We start from the raw sequence: 18,726 nt of genomic DNA, 5'->3' as shown, positions 1-18,726 counted from the left end.
ACACTCACATCACTGAGACTACACACACTCACATCACTGAGACTGCACACACTCACATCACTGAGACTACACACACTCACATCACTGAGACTACATACACTCACATCGCTGAGACTGCACACACTCACATCACTGAGACTACATACACTCACATCGCTGAGACTGCACACACTCACATCACTGAGACTACATACACTCACATCGCTGAGACTACACACACTCACATCACTGAGACTACACACACTCACATCACTGAGACTACACACACTCACATCACTGAGACTACACACACTCACATCACTGAGACTACACACACTCACATCACTGAGACTACACACACTCACATCACTGAGACTACACACACTCACATCACTGAGACTACACACACTCACATCGCTGAGACTGCATACACTGAGAAGTTCAGCCTAGAGATAAGCAGGTAACCTGATGGAAGCTGGAGCGCCCTTTTATAATTATACTGTGCTCCAGGTGTTGCCTCAATTTCCCTAAAAAATGGACTACTGGTGAAATCTGATTGGCTGAAATTAATTTTACTGACGTATGACAGGTGCAAATACAGGATCTTAGTACAATGATTACCAATGGTCAGTAATATAGGGTGAGATGTAGTGAGTACAGTACAAGATACAGGCCATAAAGCAGCCATTAGAAATTATTTTCCGTTCGACCCTAAGGGGCTGATTGCGAGGTGGAAGCTATTGTTACCGCAGCGCCTGTGCGACAGTATGCAAATGCAGCAGGACGCATCTTGTGTAAACGGACGCCCCCTTCCAGCTTCTCTGACCTGCTGATGAATCTGAAGATGCATCGTCGTATTACTGTTTCTGCAAGGACATTGTCCAACTGAGTAACCCTCAGGTCTCCACATTTCCACTGCTTAGGCCAGTAAATCTGCCTCAGAAGACGCAGCCACTCCCCGGTTCATCCCCCAAACGGCTGCAGTCTGTCATTCAGGCTGCAGCTTCCCCAACACTGCGCCCAGAGCCGCAGCAGTATCGCAGCACATGCACACTCCGGCGCAGATATAAAAACATCGGACAGCTGCGACTTAATCGGTTCAGCGTCTATGAATCAGCGCCTGAGTTCTTAAGATCTCCTGGATAGTCATTAAAAATAGCAACCAGAAGTCGAACGTGTTAAACATCCGGTGACTGCATTTGGCGAACATGCTTGACGTACGCTAAAGGGCCTCAAACCTGCCAGAACCACGCTCAGATATTTCCAGCTTGTAAAAGTTCAATTCTTAGAACTTGGGCGTAGACTGGACGAGCTGGAATCTCCTGCACGTGTTGCACTTACAGTATGTTCCTCTATCTAACAAAGGGACCCTGACGGCAATAGTACGTTTCCCTAGTGTGACAGTCTGCACTGTATCCTGACAGCCCTCTTACATTCCCAAATTGATTAAGGGGTTGCAGACGCTAGAATACGAGGAAAGGCTTGCTAGGCTAGGCATGTTTACACTGGAAAAAAGAAGATTAAGAGGGGACATGATTAACATTTACAAATATATAAGGGGACAATACACAGAGCTAGCTGGGGATTTGATTGTGGTAAGATCAACACAAAGGACACGCAGACACCCGCTTAGGTTACAGGAGATTTCGCACCCAGAGACGGAAAGGTTTCTTCACAGTAAGGACAATACATAGAGTAGTAATGGCAGACTCGATCATTACTTTTAAGAATGGGCTAGATTAATTCCTAATGGGTAAGGATATACAGGGTTATGAGGGGTAAATCATGCACTATAGTTAAAATTAAATAATAAAAAGATGAAAAGACATAACGACTAACCATTCACCACAGTTAAAATTAGTTTTAAAGTATTACAGTGTAGGAGATCACTAACAGGTTGAACTCGATGGTCTTTTTTCAACTTCAGAAACTATGGGGGTCATTCCGAGTTGTTCGCTAGCTGAAAATGTTCGCTGCGCAGCGATGATGCAAAAAACGGCACTTCTGCGCATGCTGCGCAATGCGCACGTGCGACATACTTTCACAAAGGCCGATGTAGTTTCACACAAGGTCTAGCGATGCATTTCAGTCGCACTGGCTGCCGCAGAGTGATTGACAGGAAGTGGGCGTTTCTGGGTGTCAACTGACCATTTACAGGGAGTGCTCGAAAAAACGCAGGCGTGCCAGGAAAAACGCAGGCGTGGCTGGGTGAACGCAGGGCGTGTTTGTGACATCAAATCCGGAACTGAACGGTCTGAAGTGATCGCAAGCGCTGAGTGGGTCTGAAGCTACTCTGAAGCTGCACAATTTTTTTTGCTGACGCTCTGCGATCCTTTCGTTTGCACTTCTGCTAAGCTAAAATAGACTCCCAGTGGGAGGCGGCTTAGCGTTTGCACGGCTGCTGAAAACTGCTAGCGAGCGATCAACTCGGAATGACCCCCCTATGTTACTATGTATTCCAGCCGGCAGCTCATAGACTCATGTCAGCTAAATGTAACCATGTAAGGATTTTATTCCAACCCATACCATGGCCCCGCAGCATAAATAAACGAGGCTTCTCCTGAGCAGGTCTCTGGATGCCTTTGGACCCAGCCAGTAGGAAAGCTGCATCACCACACTTGTTGTATATAAATCAGCTCTCTGCTACACAGGGATGTAAACTGAGCTGTGCAAGGCGACTTTTACTCCATGACACAGTCTCCTGCCGACAGGTTCTGGATCCGGAGCGGATTCTAAAGGCACATAAATATTTATCCTGATGGCTAAAATATGCCGTGAATTCTTCATCGGAGGCTCCAGGAGCATCTCAGACGCTATATATGGTGCAGACGGGGCTGTATAAGCTGCAGCTCTACACGTATGTAGTCACGTATGTCACATCACACTCTACACACATGAATACTGTAGTCACGTATAGGGAACACGTCATTAGGAATGACTGCAGACCTGATACTAAGTTGCACGCAATGCGGTCACAGTTCCGGATGCCTATTGCGAATATACGCCTATATATACATGTTCTAATGCATATGTAACAGATATTTCCATAATGAACGACACAGAATGTATTGTTACACCGCTACGGATAAAAGATTCCTACTGTTATATGAAGCATTTATTACATTGTTAAAATGAAGACTCTGGGCCGAATTCATGTTTGTACGCAATGAGAGACGTTCACGTGGCAGACTGCGCATATGCTGTGATCGCAATGCACACGGTCAAGGTGCCGCTGCGATCTCGCTCGCAGAGAGGATTTCACTGCAGAGTGATTGACAGGAAATGACTATTTTGGGAGTGTTAATGCAGTGTGGTGGGCAGACGTGTCATGGCCGCGGTTGGGGCGTGTATGTGCCGTCAGCTGCGATCACGTATGCAGAGAAACATGCCGCCAGCGTCACTACTGCTTACTCCAGTCTACGTAGCCATAGGTCAACCCCAGCCGCAATGTTCCTTGTTTGTACGTATAGGCTACGAATGTGTATCGCAATTGCGAATGGTTTTGTGATGGCTCCGGTGGGTGTTCCGTCTCATTCTGGGCGGCAGCTTTACTTGCTAACATTGCCTAGAAAATCGCAACTGCATTAGCGCGCAAACATGAATGAGGGCCTTTGTTCCTGTCCACCTGCTCCGTGCAAGTCACAGTCCGTGCTCTCTGAGCTCATACAGGACGCCCCTCGCTACTGCAGGTGCAGGACCGGGACAAGGGTTAGGCAGTAGAGGCACCTGTCTAGGGGCTGCAGGTCCAGCACTGACACTCAGTCATTATAGGCGGGTTCCATGTTTTTCCATGTCTTTCATCCATTTAGGGCCCTCAGGACCCACAGGAAGTTCAAGTACAAGCCCCCAAGCATTGCTATGTATTGGCCAATACCATATATGTGTACGGGGGGGAGATTTATGAAACCTACTAAAAAGGACAAGTGAAGTTGTTGCCTATAGTGACCAATCATATCCTAGCGATCATATATCTAAGTGGCACACACAGCGAATGGAAGCCTGTTTCTGAGGGACCTCTGGCTCCCAGCATAGGGCAGGAGCAAATGCCAACACCGTGGGCGGAAACTCAAATCAGCATAATGTAATAACTGCGGCTTCTATGATTTCCCACAAATACAGCCACTCAGAATAATTATTGGGATGCCTTCCGAAGCTCCTCCCTCTCATCTGCATACAATGCCCCTCTCATCTGCATACAATGCCCTTCTCATCTGCATACAATGCCCCTCTCATCTGCATTACATACAATGCCTGTGGCCAAATCAATGGATGTAAAAGAAAAACCTACAGCATCCACAATCCCCCCTGTTGATACCTGTATAATAACCACCTTTATAATGCCATGCTCGTTAACCACCAACAATGTTCCCATCACAATCTCTTGATTACATTATTACCATATATAAAGCCACCCAGTTTATAGCCAGGTTGGGTCTGGATGTAGTTCCGGCGTTACAGAGAGGACTATTAGTGACAGCGCCACTGAGCAAACTTCTTAAACCATAACATATCCAGTTTAAAGGGCACGGCAAGTTAGTGCTGCATTAATATAGCACACGGCAGGGTCTGTGCCACTTTAACGTTAAATAGTGCTATCTTTCTGTTGTCTTTACATACAAATGCCCCAGAAAACACCCATTATGTTGCCATGGAAGACATAAAGTCCTGTATGTAATCTCTGGTAACATTTATAGAACAAATGTCATTTTCTTTCAGTAAAACGCTGCTGAGAAATCGCCCCGTGAAGGGTGATTTGGACTGCGCAGGTGCCCGCTGGTGGGTGAGAGTGGGCACATCAGCCACTAAGATTAAATATATTTCCTGCAAAATAAAAAGTCTTTGCTTATTTGTGTTGCTAAGACAACAGGATGCGAGTCTTTCCTCTGCTAGGTAATAGTTATTTTTACTGAAATCCTGTGTGGGAGCACTTATATTGCAGAACACCAGAGTCTGGCTGTATTGTGCTGGAAGCGGAACCCACTCGCAGGTCACCCACTCATGAAATGTGTGTGACATATGGATTGTGGCCGTCACTGTCTCCCTGGGAGCAGCTGGGAGCGGTCTCTGGCGTGGGAGATCTGTCCTTAATCAGCACAGAATATAGGGCTGCGTTTCCGCACAGCGGACGATCAGGTCTAAACAGTGCATGCGTATGCACCGCAATGCGCAGGCGCGTCACACGGGTACAAAGCGGATCGCCACTCAGCGATGGGTTTGTGCGAAGAATTCATTCGCACCGGCGTCCGCAAGGAGATTGACAGGAAGAGGGCGTTTGTGGGTGGCAACTGACTTTTCTGGGAGTGGTTGGAAAACGCAGGCGGGTCCATGCATTTGCAGGGAGGGTTCCTGACGTCAATTCCGGTCCCGGACAGGCTGATGTGATCGCAGCGGTTGAGTAAGTCCTGGGCTGCGCAGATACTGCACAAGATCTGTTTGTAGAGCTCTGCTACACATGCGATCGCACACTTGCACAGCTAAAATACACTCCCCTGTAGGCGGCGACTATCTGTTTGCAGCAGTGCAAAAATCGCCTGCTAGCGATCAGGTCTGAATTCGGCCCATAGGGTTTCTTTTTCCCCAGATAATATAATATAAGACAGTTACTATTCTGGTGGATTTGTGGGCATCTTGGTGGCAGACAGTGAGTGACATGCCAATTGGGAACGTGGCGAGAGCTTGGAAAGGTCCTGACTTTAACCCACTAATTGCTAAACTTAAGGTCTACATCAGCGGAGGGCAGAGCTACAAGCCCCGGCCTTCATTCTGAAATTTGTTTCGCATTTTATCATTCTGCAAGTGTAAAACATCTTTCTAAACAATCCTGATGAATTCCCAGAGCCCAGATCGTCCCAGAGGGTATAAGATATAACTGACGTGACTTTACACCAGGAGGAGATCGGCCCACGGTCACTGTATTAGCAGTGGCGCATGCAGGGGGGGTTCCGAGCACCCAGAAACCCTCCCTGGCAGACCAGTATTTTTTTTTTCAGAGACGGAGACATCCTTGTCTCCGTCTCTGCAACACCCGCGGGACACCCGCGATCAGTGCTGCTGGCTACTGCCTGCTTGTTCAGCTGTCAGCGCTTCCGCGTTAGTCCACGGAAGCGCTGGCAGCCGTTTGCCGGGCAGTGCTCCCAGAGAGAAGAGGAGGCAGGAAGGCTCTGCACCGCCTGGCACCTAGGGTCATGGAAGTCAGCAGCTGCAAACTTTGAAGGGCAAGCTGCGATGTGTATGCACTGTAAGTATGTGAGGGGCTGTGGGGGGGGGGGGGATGTATGCTCACTGTGTATGTTTGTAAGTATTGTTACATAGGTTCAGCACTCCCCGCTTGAATTAACTATTCATACGGGGAGTGCAGAACCTATGTAACAATAATACTTACAAACATATGGCTCCGTGCACTTGCAGAGAAAATACAAAGTCCAAATGTGTGAGCGGATGCTCCCACACAGGCCCGGCACTGCAGCACTTGAAAATTAATTAAAGTTTAACCCTTCAAAGTTTCGGGACACATCGGGGGGGGGGGGGTGTCTTCCAGTCACACACATTTGGACATATATATATATATATATATGTACTGTATGTATATATATATATATTTGTGTGTGTGTGTGTATATCTGTATATATATATATATATATATATGATCAGGGGTTCTGTTCCTACAAGCCAAGGTGACTAGATCGCAGGGGGGAGCCTCGAGGAATGGGGCAAGGGGGGAGTTGTATTAATACTGATATAACATGGTGCCAGCATCATTATTCTATCATGTACATAGGAACCACAAAGACAGGTGTAAAGAGTTAAGCGTCAGCGGAGATTGTAACCAGACTCAGACACTCAGTTACATTGTATGTTTGCAGACCATGAGACACAGATGTTTGCTGGGACCTGCCAGACAGAATGTTACAAGTCTAACAAACATTCATCACCACACTGCTGGGATGAAAGGAATCAGCGAGCGCAGTGTATGCTGGGGCTGTAATGATACCGCTAGCTAATCTATGGTTACATGTACAAAGCATCAGACCAGAGGCATCCAAGTTCTAGGTTACACCAAGATTTATTACAATGCTGTCAATCTTCAGGGCCAAGTGTAGAGAAATTACCCTTCAGCAAGCACCTGCAGTGCACCACTATACCACCCCAACCTCCACCCGTACAGCACCCACCTACCCCAACCTCCACCTGTCCAGCACTCACCTCCACCAACCTCCACCTGCCACCACCCACCTACCCCAACTTCCACCCATCCAGCACCCACATACCCAAACCTCCACCCATCCAGCACCCACCTTCCCCAACCTCCACCCGTTCAGCACCCACCTTTCCCAACCTCCAACCATCCAGCACCCACCTTCCCCAACCTCCACACATCCAGCACCCACCTTCCCCAACCTCCACATATCCAGCACCCACCTTCCCCAACCTCCACCCGTCCAGCACCCACCTTCCCCAACCTCCACCCGTCCAGCACCCACCTTCCCCAACCTCCACCTGTCCAGCACCCACCTTCCCCAACCTCCACCCGTACAGCACCCACCTACCCCAACCTCCACCTGTCCAGCACTCACCTACCCCAACCTCCACCTGCCACCACCCACCTACCCCAACTTCTACCCATCCAGCACCCACCTACCCCAACTTCCACCGATCCAGCATCCACCTTCCCCAATCTCCACCCGTCCAGCACCCACCTTCCCCAACCTCCTTTCCCCATAGATTGTAAGTTTGCAAGCAGGGCCTTCCTACCTCTGTGTCTGTCTGTTTTTACCCAGTCTGGTTCTATTACTGTTGTTCTAATTGTAAAGCGCAACAGAATATGCTGCGCTATATAAGAAACTGTTAATAAATAAATGAATAAACGTCCACCCATCCAGCACCCACCTTCCCCAAACTCTACCCATCCAGCACTGACCTACCCCAACCCCACCCAGCGACAAAGGGTTGGTGATTCCGCACCGGTCAAAGATTAGAACCAGAATTGGGTAATTACTGGGAATTGCGAGTTACCCAAATTAAACCCTCCTGGTGGTGCGCCCTGAGTCAGTGTTATAGTTGAGAACAAAAAACAAGAAGGAAAAGAAGACTCTTGTGTGGGCGCACGCTTTAGTATAAGCTTATCTAAGTTATCTACAGTAATTTTCCTTACATCTATGATACCGACATTTCTCTCTTTCTGACTTTGTGGACTCTCATCCACGATTCAGGGGATTCCCTGTCTAACGTGGACAGCAGATCCACACCTCACATTCTGTGATTCATTCTACTTATCTCTCCCCTTGGGCATATCCAGAGATATTACTTTTTCTGGTGCACTCTCATTGGTGTACAGGATAGTGCTCTATCTACTATCATACCACACCGCGCATGCCCAATCTCGCCTGATCTGTGGGCCTGGTTAGTACCTGGAAGGGTGACCCCCAGGGAATACTACGTGTAGAAGTGTAACACTAATACTCTCCTGATTTTACACTAACAGCAGGATCACCACTGTTTTCTTCCTTCCTACTGGACATAGATGTGCCTGGAGTCCCAGGTGGCTGATAGGCAATCACAATCATTTCAAAGGGTATTTCGAAATACATAATGATTAGGATAACTATTATCAGATACTAAGGCCATCTCTTTGTGACATTAACCCATTGTGGTTTCATTAAACACAAGCATTGCTTGGGCTGGTGAGACGGGATAACATTGCAGTACTGTGAGTGTCTGAAGTGTATCATTAACCTACTATAATCGTAGTTCACCAGAACATATTTTAATTTTTCATCCATTATAATAATAATTTAAATGTAACCTTTTCTATACATTTGAGGAATACTGCAATTTTTTATGTACTTAATAAAATTTGGTTTTAACCCACTAGACATTATACATTGTCACTATCATTATACTAAAGAGTGCGCCCACACAAGAGTCTTCTTTTCCTTCTCGGTTTTTTGTTCCCAACCCCACCCATCCAGCACCCACCTTCCCCAACCTCCACCCATCCAGCACCCACCTTGTCCAACCTCCACACATTGAGCACCCACCTTCCCCAACCACCACCCATCCAGCACCCACCTACTCCAAACTTCACCCATCCAGCACCCACCTTCCCCAACCTCCACCTGTCCAGCACCCACCTACCCCAACCTCCAACCATCCAGCACCCACATAACCCAATCTCCACCCATCCAGCACCCACCTTCCCCAACCTCCACCCGTCCAGCACCCACCTTCCCCAACCTTCACCCAACCAGCACCCACCTTCACCAACCTCCACCCATCCAGCACCCACCTACCCCAAACTTCACCTGTCCGGCACCCACCTTTCCCAACCTCCACCCATCCAGCACCCACCTTCCCCAACCTCCACCCATCCAGCACCCACCTTCCCCAACCTCCACCCGTCCAGCACCCACCTACCCCAACCTCCACCCATCCAGCACCCACCTACCCCAAACTTCACCTGTCCGGCACCCACCTTTCCCAACCTCCACCCATCCAGCACCCACCTTCCCCAACCTCCACCCGTCCAGCACCCACCTACCCCAACCTCCACCCATCCAGCACCCACCTACCCCAACCTCCACCCATCCAGCACCCACCTTCCCCAACCTCCTCACGTCCAGCACCCACCTTTTCCCAACCTCCACCCATCCAGCACCCCCTACCTCGACTTCCTTCATACAGCCCCACATTCTCCATCCCCTCATCCTCTACCTCCCTCAACCAACCTCCACTGCAAGCTTCTACATTCCTAAGGCTTCACCTTCACCTCAGCACCTGGATCCCCCCATCCCCCCCCCCCCCATCATTCATGTGTCCTGGAAGAGTATAGGCCCCTTGTTCCCTCACCTGTAATGCGATGGTGGCAGCTCCTCGATGACATTTTGGATTTGGGACAATTGGTCTCCCTCCACCGAGCATGATACAGCGTCCTGAGGGATACAGAAAATTATACTTTATTAATCACTAATTTGGCCTACTACTGGCTTAAAATTAAATGCACTTAATTAGCATATACATATACCTAATTAGTGTATTTATATACATACACATATACACACACACACACACACACACATACACATCAGTAACACGGAAGTAGGCCATACATAAGAATTTGTGTCAGCAAACAGTAGCACTAAGGTCTAACATTCAACAGGCTGCAGCCAAATGTCAGCCAAAGGCATAAAGGGAAATATAAAAGGTTGCAGAGTCCCACGAGCAATACATAATAATGTCTGCATTGTAACCTAATATGAAAAAAGCCTCATTGACATGAAGAGAACATCTACACAATGTTGCAACCTAACTAGAGCTTCGGTGGGTGATTATACATTATCCTGCCAAGATGTGGAGTGAAACAATGTAATAATTGGGATTTGGTTGTTGTATGAAGAGTCCCTAGGGAGCTCTCCCACATCACACAGAACTGTAACCCAGGACCCCTTGTACTTTGTGCACTCCAGCCGTCCATACCAAAAATAAAACAAAACTTTCCTTGGACAAGAGCGTCAAGCTGCAACCAAATCTGAGGGGTTACGCCCCCCCCCCCCCCCCCCCAACTTTCTACACTACTCCATGGTGGTTGTGTAATGGGTTCCGAAAGGAAGGAACTGGCCGGATCCCACGAGTACCCCCTTAATCAGCAATCAGGTATTATAAGGCAGGTTCTGTCGTATACGTTTTCTCATTAGAAAGAAGGACTGACTATGATGTCTGACAGGGAGTTAGGGAAAGGTGCGTATTACAGACTGCAGCCATTTCTATAAATTATTCTGGATATTTGAAGTCCAGACTAAGTAGCGGGTGTTATATGTTCCTCTTAGATTTCTAATGTCTGTATCATTGTAGGGAGTGTATTTTCCCATATACCAAGGCAGCCCGCTGAGCGTAATGCGAGTTTACATTGGCACTTACTAACCTATTGTTATTACAGTTATCAAATACAAGTGTATTGTCATATCTTGGCCCACAACCAAACTGGACGAGTTGTTTCAAGCTGTTCCAATTCTACCGCTAAAAATAACTTAGAAAGAGACGTTTATCAAACTGGTGCATAGGAAAAAGGTATTGTAACTACGCAGTCAGGTCCCAGATATCATTTCTCTAGAAACACACATCTGAGAAAACCAAAAAGTCCTGATGGAGTCACGTGGGTCATGACTTCTCTGTGGAAGTTTCATAAAAAGCATATGGCATGAATATTATAATATTATAGATACTTGGGGGTATATTTACTGAAAGTCTATCTTGGTCGATGTTGATCTTTTTATTATTAATTATTATTATTTTTTGTCGATGTTGGGTCCATGTTTGGTCGATTTTTTGTTTCAGGGTCTAAATTCCACATTTACTAAAAGATGATTTTTGAAAAAAAAATTTTAAACGATGTCAGAAATAATGTGTTCGTAAATGTGGGTTTTATGGGTATATTTACTAAAAATCGATCTGGGTAAATTTTTGTTCGATGTTTGGCCGATGTTTGGTAGATTTTGTATTTCAGGGTCTAAATTCCACATTTACCAACAGATGATTTTTAAAAAAAAATTTAAACGATGTCAAAAACAATCTGTTAGTATATGTTATTTAGACCCTTAAACACAAAATCGGCCAAACATCGACCAAACATCGTCCAAACTCAACTTTTAGTAAATATACCCCTTGGTCTGCATTATGGGCCTTATTCAGCTGCATTAGCAGCTGCGATGCGATTGCATTCTCCGGTTATTCCACCCAATACGTATGAGCAGGACCCCGAAGCAATGTACACGGCTCTGCAGCGTTGCGGGGATGGTGCGGCGAAAATGGGAGCGGGCCATTTTCAGGGCAGCTGCATGACGTCACACGCGGCCGATGCAATGGTGAAAATGTCGGTGGCCCAACTGATTTGGCGGCCGAGCTGCGCAGACAGAAGGCTACCCTTAATCAGCCATGCGATCGCAATTGAATTGTGATCACAACGCTGGCAGGAGCTATTTTAGCAAAACTGCAACTGAAGCTGAAAAAGGCCCTATATTGGGACATTTATAAGTGAAATATCATTGATGAGCGTAGTACCCCCTGACAACCTGCAGGGGTCGCTGATACTATTTGTAATGTTTGAACAGAAAGCGTTGTTATTATTATTACCAGTTATTTATATAGCGCACACATGTTCCATAGCTCTTTACAGAGAACATTTGCTCATTCACATCAGTCCCTGCCCCAGTGGAGCTTACAATCTATATTCCCTATCACATGTATACACAGACACATTCACACTAGTGTTAATTTTGTTGGGAGCCAATTAACCTACCAGTATATTTTTGGATTGTGGGAGGAAACGGAGTACCCGGAGGAAACCCACGCAAGCACGGGGAGAATATACAAACTCCACACAGAGCCATGGTGGGAATCGAACCCATGACCTCATGCTGTGAGGCAGTAATGCTAACACGTTTAAGCGTATATAGAGACAATGAGGCTCGATAAAGATGCGACTCTGTAATTGGGCGCTGCGGAAGCCTTGTGGCGCCATATATAGATAAAGGATAATAATAATATTCCTCTAGTAAACAGCATAGAAAGTAAGCACGCTCGTGGGCAGTAAGCGTTAGTAATAACGCAATGGGTTTATCACAATGCTATTCGCTGACATGTTTTGATTCAGTTCACTCGTATAACTGCTTCTTGCGGAATTCTGATGCAATAAACCTATAAAACTATAGATTTGTTTTCATTCAATAATAATAGAATTCTGCAGTAATTATCAAGACAGAAGAGCCTCAACGAGAACCTGTCAGGGAGCTTTCTTACAGGTGTCATTAACAGTTCTGCCTTAGCAAAAATATAATTACAATAATTACAATTTATAACACACAAAACGTTCTTTAGAACAACAGTGACACAATAACTCTGTGTTTAGCTGTCATTTTCCATTACGCCCAAGGAAAGTGAGTGTGGGCTGAACATCTGATGTCATGTGATCATTCAGAGCCAATGTGCTGGGAGCTGGCAGATGTTCTACACTACAGGTAGCAGGCTCCTGTCTCTAATTAGCCAGCCACTAATGATCAATATGGCAGCTTCCACTGAGTTTGTGCACAAAACAGAGACACTTCATTCCCACAGTTCAGAGAATACAGTAGATGAGTTTTGGTACTTATAATTATTATTATTATTGTTTGTCGATGTTGGGTCCATTTTTGATTGATTTTTTGTTTCAGGTTCTAAATTCCACATTTACTTGGTACTTATCTCAGAACATTCTCCATTCTATAGATTATAGAACCTTTATTATAAACGGTTGGGGTGGGGATGGCAAAAGACGTTGAATAAATCTATTGTTTGCTGAATAATGAGGCTGATTTAAAAAAAAATTTTTTTTTTTTCTGAGATAATCCGAATATGTGATTTTATTCATATTATGCAGACTTCAAATGCAATCAGATTTTATCTGTAAATGCAAATACTATTTGTATTCTTTAGGACTTCACTTGAAAGGAATGAAACTGCTTTTCCAATGTTTTGCTGCAAGACGCTTGTACTGAATTATTCTTAAACAAGAATTGTACCTTGTAGTTTAATCGCTCTATTCAGCTAACAATGGAACTCGGATATAGAAAGACATCAGCCTATATCAATCTGAAAAAAAGTGTCTGAATAGATGATATAGAAAGTGATGAGACTGCACAGCTGCCGGGTGGTCTGTAATACGCCCGTCTGCTGCAATTATCTCTGGCTACTGGTAGCCGGTCATCCAGATAAGGAGCACATAGTTTAATGAGACATGACACTGATACAGACAGGGCCCTGGGCTTGGTCTGATGAGTATTGTTCCCCATGACTGACCGCAGGGATAGTGCAGGGAATGTAAGAATGAATCCCTGTGTCACTGTGTACATTAAAAGCCACCATACAGTAAGGGGGTTATTCAGGTTTATTAGCAAACCAAAAAAGTTAGCAATTGGGCAAAACCGTGCTGCACTGCAGGTGGGGCATATGTAACATGTGCAGAGAGAGTTAGATTTGGGTGGGTTATATTGTTTCTGTGCAGGGTAAATACTGGCTGCTTAATTTCTGCACTGCAGAAACACACCCCACCCAAATCTCTCTGCACATGTCACATTGGCCCCACCTGCACTGCAGCATGGTCTTGCTCAGTTGCTAAAATTTTTGGTTTTCTAACAACTCCGAATAACCCCCAATGTGCGGATAAAGTACAGAAATATATAATACAGAACGTTTCAGAGAAAATCAGGCTTTTTTTTTTTTTAATTCAAACTGTTTTTATTAAGGCAGTAGACTTACAGAATATTTCTGACAATAGGAGACAAAATCATCGCAGGTCATACATACCAATTAACTACATTTTGATCTCCTAAAACATAGAGAAAAGTTTTCTGACTTTCAATCGCAAAATATACATATAGAGATAAACATTATAATAGAACAGCTAAGGAGAAATTAGGAAAGAAGAGAAAAGGAGAAAAGAAAAAAGTGGAAAGAAAAGGAAGAGATATAAAAGTTAGGGATAGGCGAGAGTATCCGCAGAGAGAGAATGGGCCCGATCGAAGAAAGGAGGGAGGACATTTCCGTTTGGAGATCCGTAATGTGCTGAGGAATTATCAGGATGAATAGTGGGAGAAAATCTAGATAACTACGTAGGACCGATATACTGGTGACTCCTTGAAGTCACACCAGGGAAACCAGATGGCTGTAAAGTTAATGGTTCTTCCCATTGAAGAGGAGAGAAGGTCCTCCATTTCTAAGAAGTAATCAATCCTTTTAAACCATTGTTTGATCAAGGGCGGTGAGGCGGATCTCCAAAGGGTCGGTATAACGGCCTTAGCAGCGTTGCTAAGATGTCTCAATAGGGAGCATTTGTAGGAATGTGTACCTGCCGAGGTAAGATTGAGGAGCCAAAACTCTGGGTCCCTGGGAACTACATCTCCCACTATCAGCTCAGAACATTTAAAAACTTCCATCCAAAATGGAGTTATAAGAGGGCAGTCCCACCATATGTGCAGAAAGCTCCCTGGGGCACCCTTACATCTCCAGCAAAGATTCGAGAGAGTGGGAAACATTTTATTAAGGACAAGGGGAGTCCTGTACCATTTATAAATTAGCTTATAAAGAGTTTCCGAAAATCAGGCTTTTAGAGCAAATTCAAACCAGCTGCAACACTTATTAATTGGGATCAAAAGGGAACAATTAAAAGCTTACAGCTGTAAAACTCTTACTTTAAAGCAGATCTTCTCAAACTCGGTCCTCAGGACCCCACACAGTGCATGTTTTGCAGGTCTCCTCACAGAATCACAAGTGAAATAATTAGCTCCACCTGTGGACCTTTTAAAATGTGTCAGTGAGTAATGAATACACCTGTGCACCTGCTGGGTTACCTGCAAAACATGCACTGTGTGTGCCCCAGAGGACCGAGTTTGAGTACCTCTATTTTAAAGGATGGATGCACATGCTTCACCACAGCATAAAGACTGTCGTAGGTCTGTTATAGTGTGTGAGCTTTTCTGAAATGGGCAGGGGAGAAAACCCCATTATTCAATCACTGGGCCATTGAGGGGCGAGCCACACTTCACCCTGTGATATTTATTTTCTATTTACTCAGCACATTTTGGGGCAGATGTACTAAGCCTTGGAAAGTGATTAAGCGGAGAGAAATAAAGTACCAGCCAATCAGCTCCTGTCATTGTTCAAGCACAGCCTGTAACATGGCAATTAGTAGCTGATTGGCTGAAACTTTATCTTTTTCCACTTAATCACTCTCCAAGGTTTTACCTCTCCCTCTATACATGATAAATGTGCTGCCTATGCAATAAATTCAAATACACTTTGACCTTGTGTGCTGTCATCCCTTAGCATATAAGTATGTTTTTTTGGTGTATTAGATCACAGGTTCTCAAACTCAGTCCTCAGGACCCCACACAGTGCATGTTTTGCAGGTCTCCTCACAGAATCGCAAGTGAAATAATTAGCTCCACCTGTGGACCTTTTAAAATGTGTCAGTGAGTAATTAATACACCTGTGCACCTGCTGGGTTACCTGCAAAACATGCACTGTGTGGGGTCCTGAGGACCGAGTTTGAGAACCACTGTATTAGATGTTATTTTATATATTGAACACTGGGTTGTCTGCAACTTGTAGGCCCTACCTATATTTATCGGATGTGCTGTTTTTCATACCATTATAGCATCCTCTAAATCATTACGGACACCAGATACTTTAATCGAACAAATGTGTTTAACTAAAGATTACTAATAAAAATTCTTACCCTCAGTCACAGCTCTGAATCACTGCACATCTGACCAGCACAGATAAGAAGACGAAGACACTGGTGGTCATTCTGAGTTGTTCGCTCGGTAATTTTTTTTGCATCGCAGCGATTTTCCGCTTATTGCGCATGCGCAATGTTCGCACTGCGACTGCGCCGAGTAAATTTGCTAAGAAGATTGGTATTTTACTCACTGCATTACAAGGTTTTTTCTTCGATCTGGTGATCGTAATGTGATTGAGAGGAAGTGGGTGTTTCTGGGCGGAAACTGGCCGTTTTATGGGAGTGTTTGAAAAAACGCTACCGTTTCTGGGAAAAACGGGGGAGTGGCTGGAGAAACGGAGGAGTGTCTGGGCGAACGCTGGGTGTGTTTGTGACGTCAAACCAGGAACGACAAGCACTGAACTGATCGCACTGGAAGAGTAAGTCTCGAGCTACTCAGAAACTGCACAGAGAAGTCTTTTCGCAATATTGCGAATCTTTCGTTCGCAATTTTGATAAGCTAAGATTCACTCCCAGTAGGCGGCGGCTTAGCGTGTGCAATGCTGCTAAAAGCAGCTTGCGAGCGAACAACTCGGAATCACCCCCACTGTCTGATTATGTGCTGCTGCTTCTCCTGCCAGAGGTCCCACAAGGGGAACTAATGAGAGTGGTCAGCAGGAACTCTTGAGCAGCTATAGCACGGAAAGCAAATACATACAAAGATGCTGAACCGTTCACACAGAAGTCCATACGCAAAAGGAGAAGCTGCACATGCCACAGAACGGGTGCAAGTTTCGATGGAGAGACCGATGGTAAAATCTAAAGGTGATGTACATCGAGACAGATACAGTATATATATATATATATATATATATATATATATATATAATTTTTTTTTTTTTTTTAGGAAAAACACCTCTTCAATTCTGCAAAAAGCCTAACACCCGCAATAAAGGCCTATGAGCAGGGCCGGCTCAAAGTCTACTAGCACCCAGAGCGAGAACATTTTGAAGTGCCCCCTCCTCCCTGCGCACGCACTCCTGTAAAAGTGGGTGTGGCCTCACAACTTCATATTATCAAACTATAAATATATTTCACACCCCCTCTACACACACAATTAACAGCCTTACACATAACGCCCACAGTAGTGTTCCTTACACATAATATCTCCAGTATAGCGCCAGATACACATAATGTCTCCAGCATAGTGCCAGATACACATAATGTCTCCAGTATAGTGCCAGATAGACATGACATGCCCCCCAGCAGTGCCAGATACACATGATATGCCCCCCAGCAGTGCCAGATACATATGATATGCCCCCCCAGCAGTGCCAGATACACATAATGTCTCCAGTATAGTGCCAGATAGGCATAATATGCCTCCCAGCAGTGCCAGATACACATGATATGCCCCCCAGCAGTGCCAGATACACATGATATGCCCCCCAGCAGTGCCAGATACACATGATATGCCCCCCTGCAGTGCCAGATACACATGATATGCCCCCCAGCAGTGCCAGATACACATGTCCCCACAGTGCCAGATACACATGTCCCCAGCAGTGCCAGATACGCATGATATGCCCTCCAGCAGTGCCAGATAGACATGATATGCTCCCCAGCAGTGCCAGATACACATGATATGCCCCCCAGCAGTGCCAGATAGACATGATATGCCCACCAGCAGTGCCAGATAGACATGATATGCCCCCCAGCAGTGCCAGATACACATGATATGCCCCCAGCAGTGCTTTATAGACATAATATGCCCCCCAGCAGTGCCAGATACACATGTCCCCACAGTGCCAGATACACATGTCCCCAGCAGTGCCAGATACACATGATATGTCCCCCAGCAGTGCCAGATACTCATGATATGCTTCCCAGCAGTGCCAGATAGACATGATATGCCCCCCCGGCAGTGCCAGATAGACATGATATGCCCCCCAGCAGTGCCAGATACACATTTCCCCACACTACCAGATACACTTGTCACAACAGTGCCAGATATGCCCCCAGTGCCAAATACACATGTCCCTACAGTGCCCCCTCCCCATGTGCTGCTCACCGGTCACCGCGCTGCTGACTGTTTTTGAGCGTAGGGAGGAGAGCGCAGCATGCGCCTCTCCTGCACCTCAGTCTCCTGCTGGCGGCGGCGTCTAGCTCCAATTAGGCGCTAGTCCGCGAGCCAATCAAAGCTTGCGGTCCGGCAGCCAATCAGGAGCCTTAGCTGCCGGTACGCGAGCTCTGATTGGCTCAATGGCTGGAGCAGCTTACATGGGGGCTGTGGGATACAGTGGGAGGTGGGCTGCGGGACGGACGCTGCTGCAGGGACCTGACTCCAGGGCAGGCTCCAATATGACAGCGAGAACTAGCAGCGCCCATTAAGTGTGGCACCCTGTTCGGAAGCTCTATTGGAACGTGCCTGGAGCCGGCCCTGCCTAAGAGGGTTTTTTTTCCCTAAAACACCTGTCAGGTACAGGCATGGTAAATGGGGA

The 18,726-nt window shown here is 46.0% G+C and overlaps 1 protein-coding gene across 1 annotated transcript in view; it reads right to left on the bottom strand.

The window, feature by feature from the left end:
* Positions 1-18,726, bottom strand: part of ARHGAP31 (Rho GTPase activating protein 31) — a 207,781-nt gene that overhangs the window by 55,893 nt on the left and 133,162 nt on the right. Inside the window, exon 4 of the mRNA XM_063956769.1 lies at positions 9,826-9,908. Coding sequence (XP_063812839.1) covers positions 9,826-9,908 — 83 coding nt within the window. The remainder of the gene's footprint in view (positions 1-9,825; positions 9,909-18,726) is intronic.

This window comes from Pseudophryne corroboree, chromosome 2 (assembly GCF_028390025.1).
Source record: "Pseudophryne corroboree isolate aPseCor3 chromosome 2, aPseCor3.hap2, whole genome shotgun sequence".
NCBI lineage: Eukaryota > Metazoa > Chordata > Amphibia > Anura > Myobatrachidae > Pseudophryne > Pseudophryne corroboree.
The sequence above is the reverse complement of the archived record's forward strand: the minus strand, read 5'-3'. Positions and strand labels throughout refer to the sequence as shown.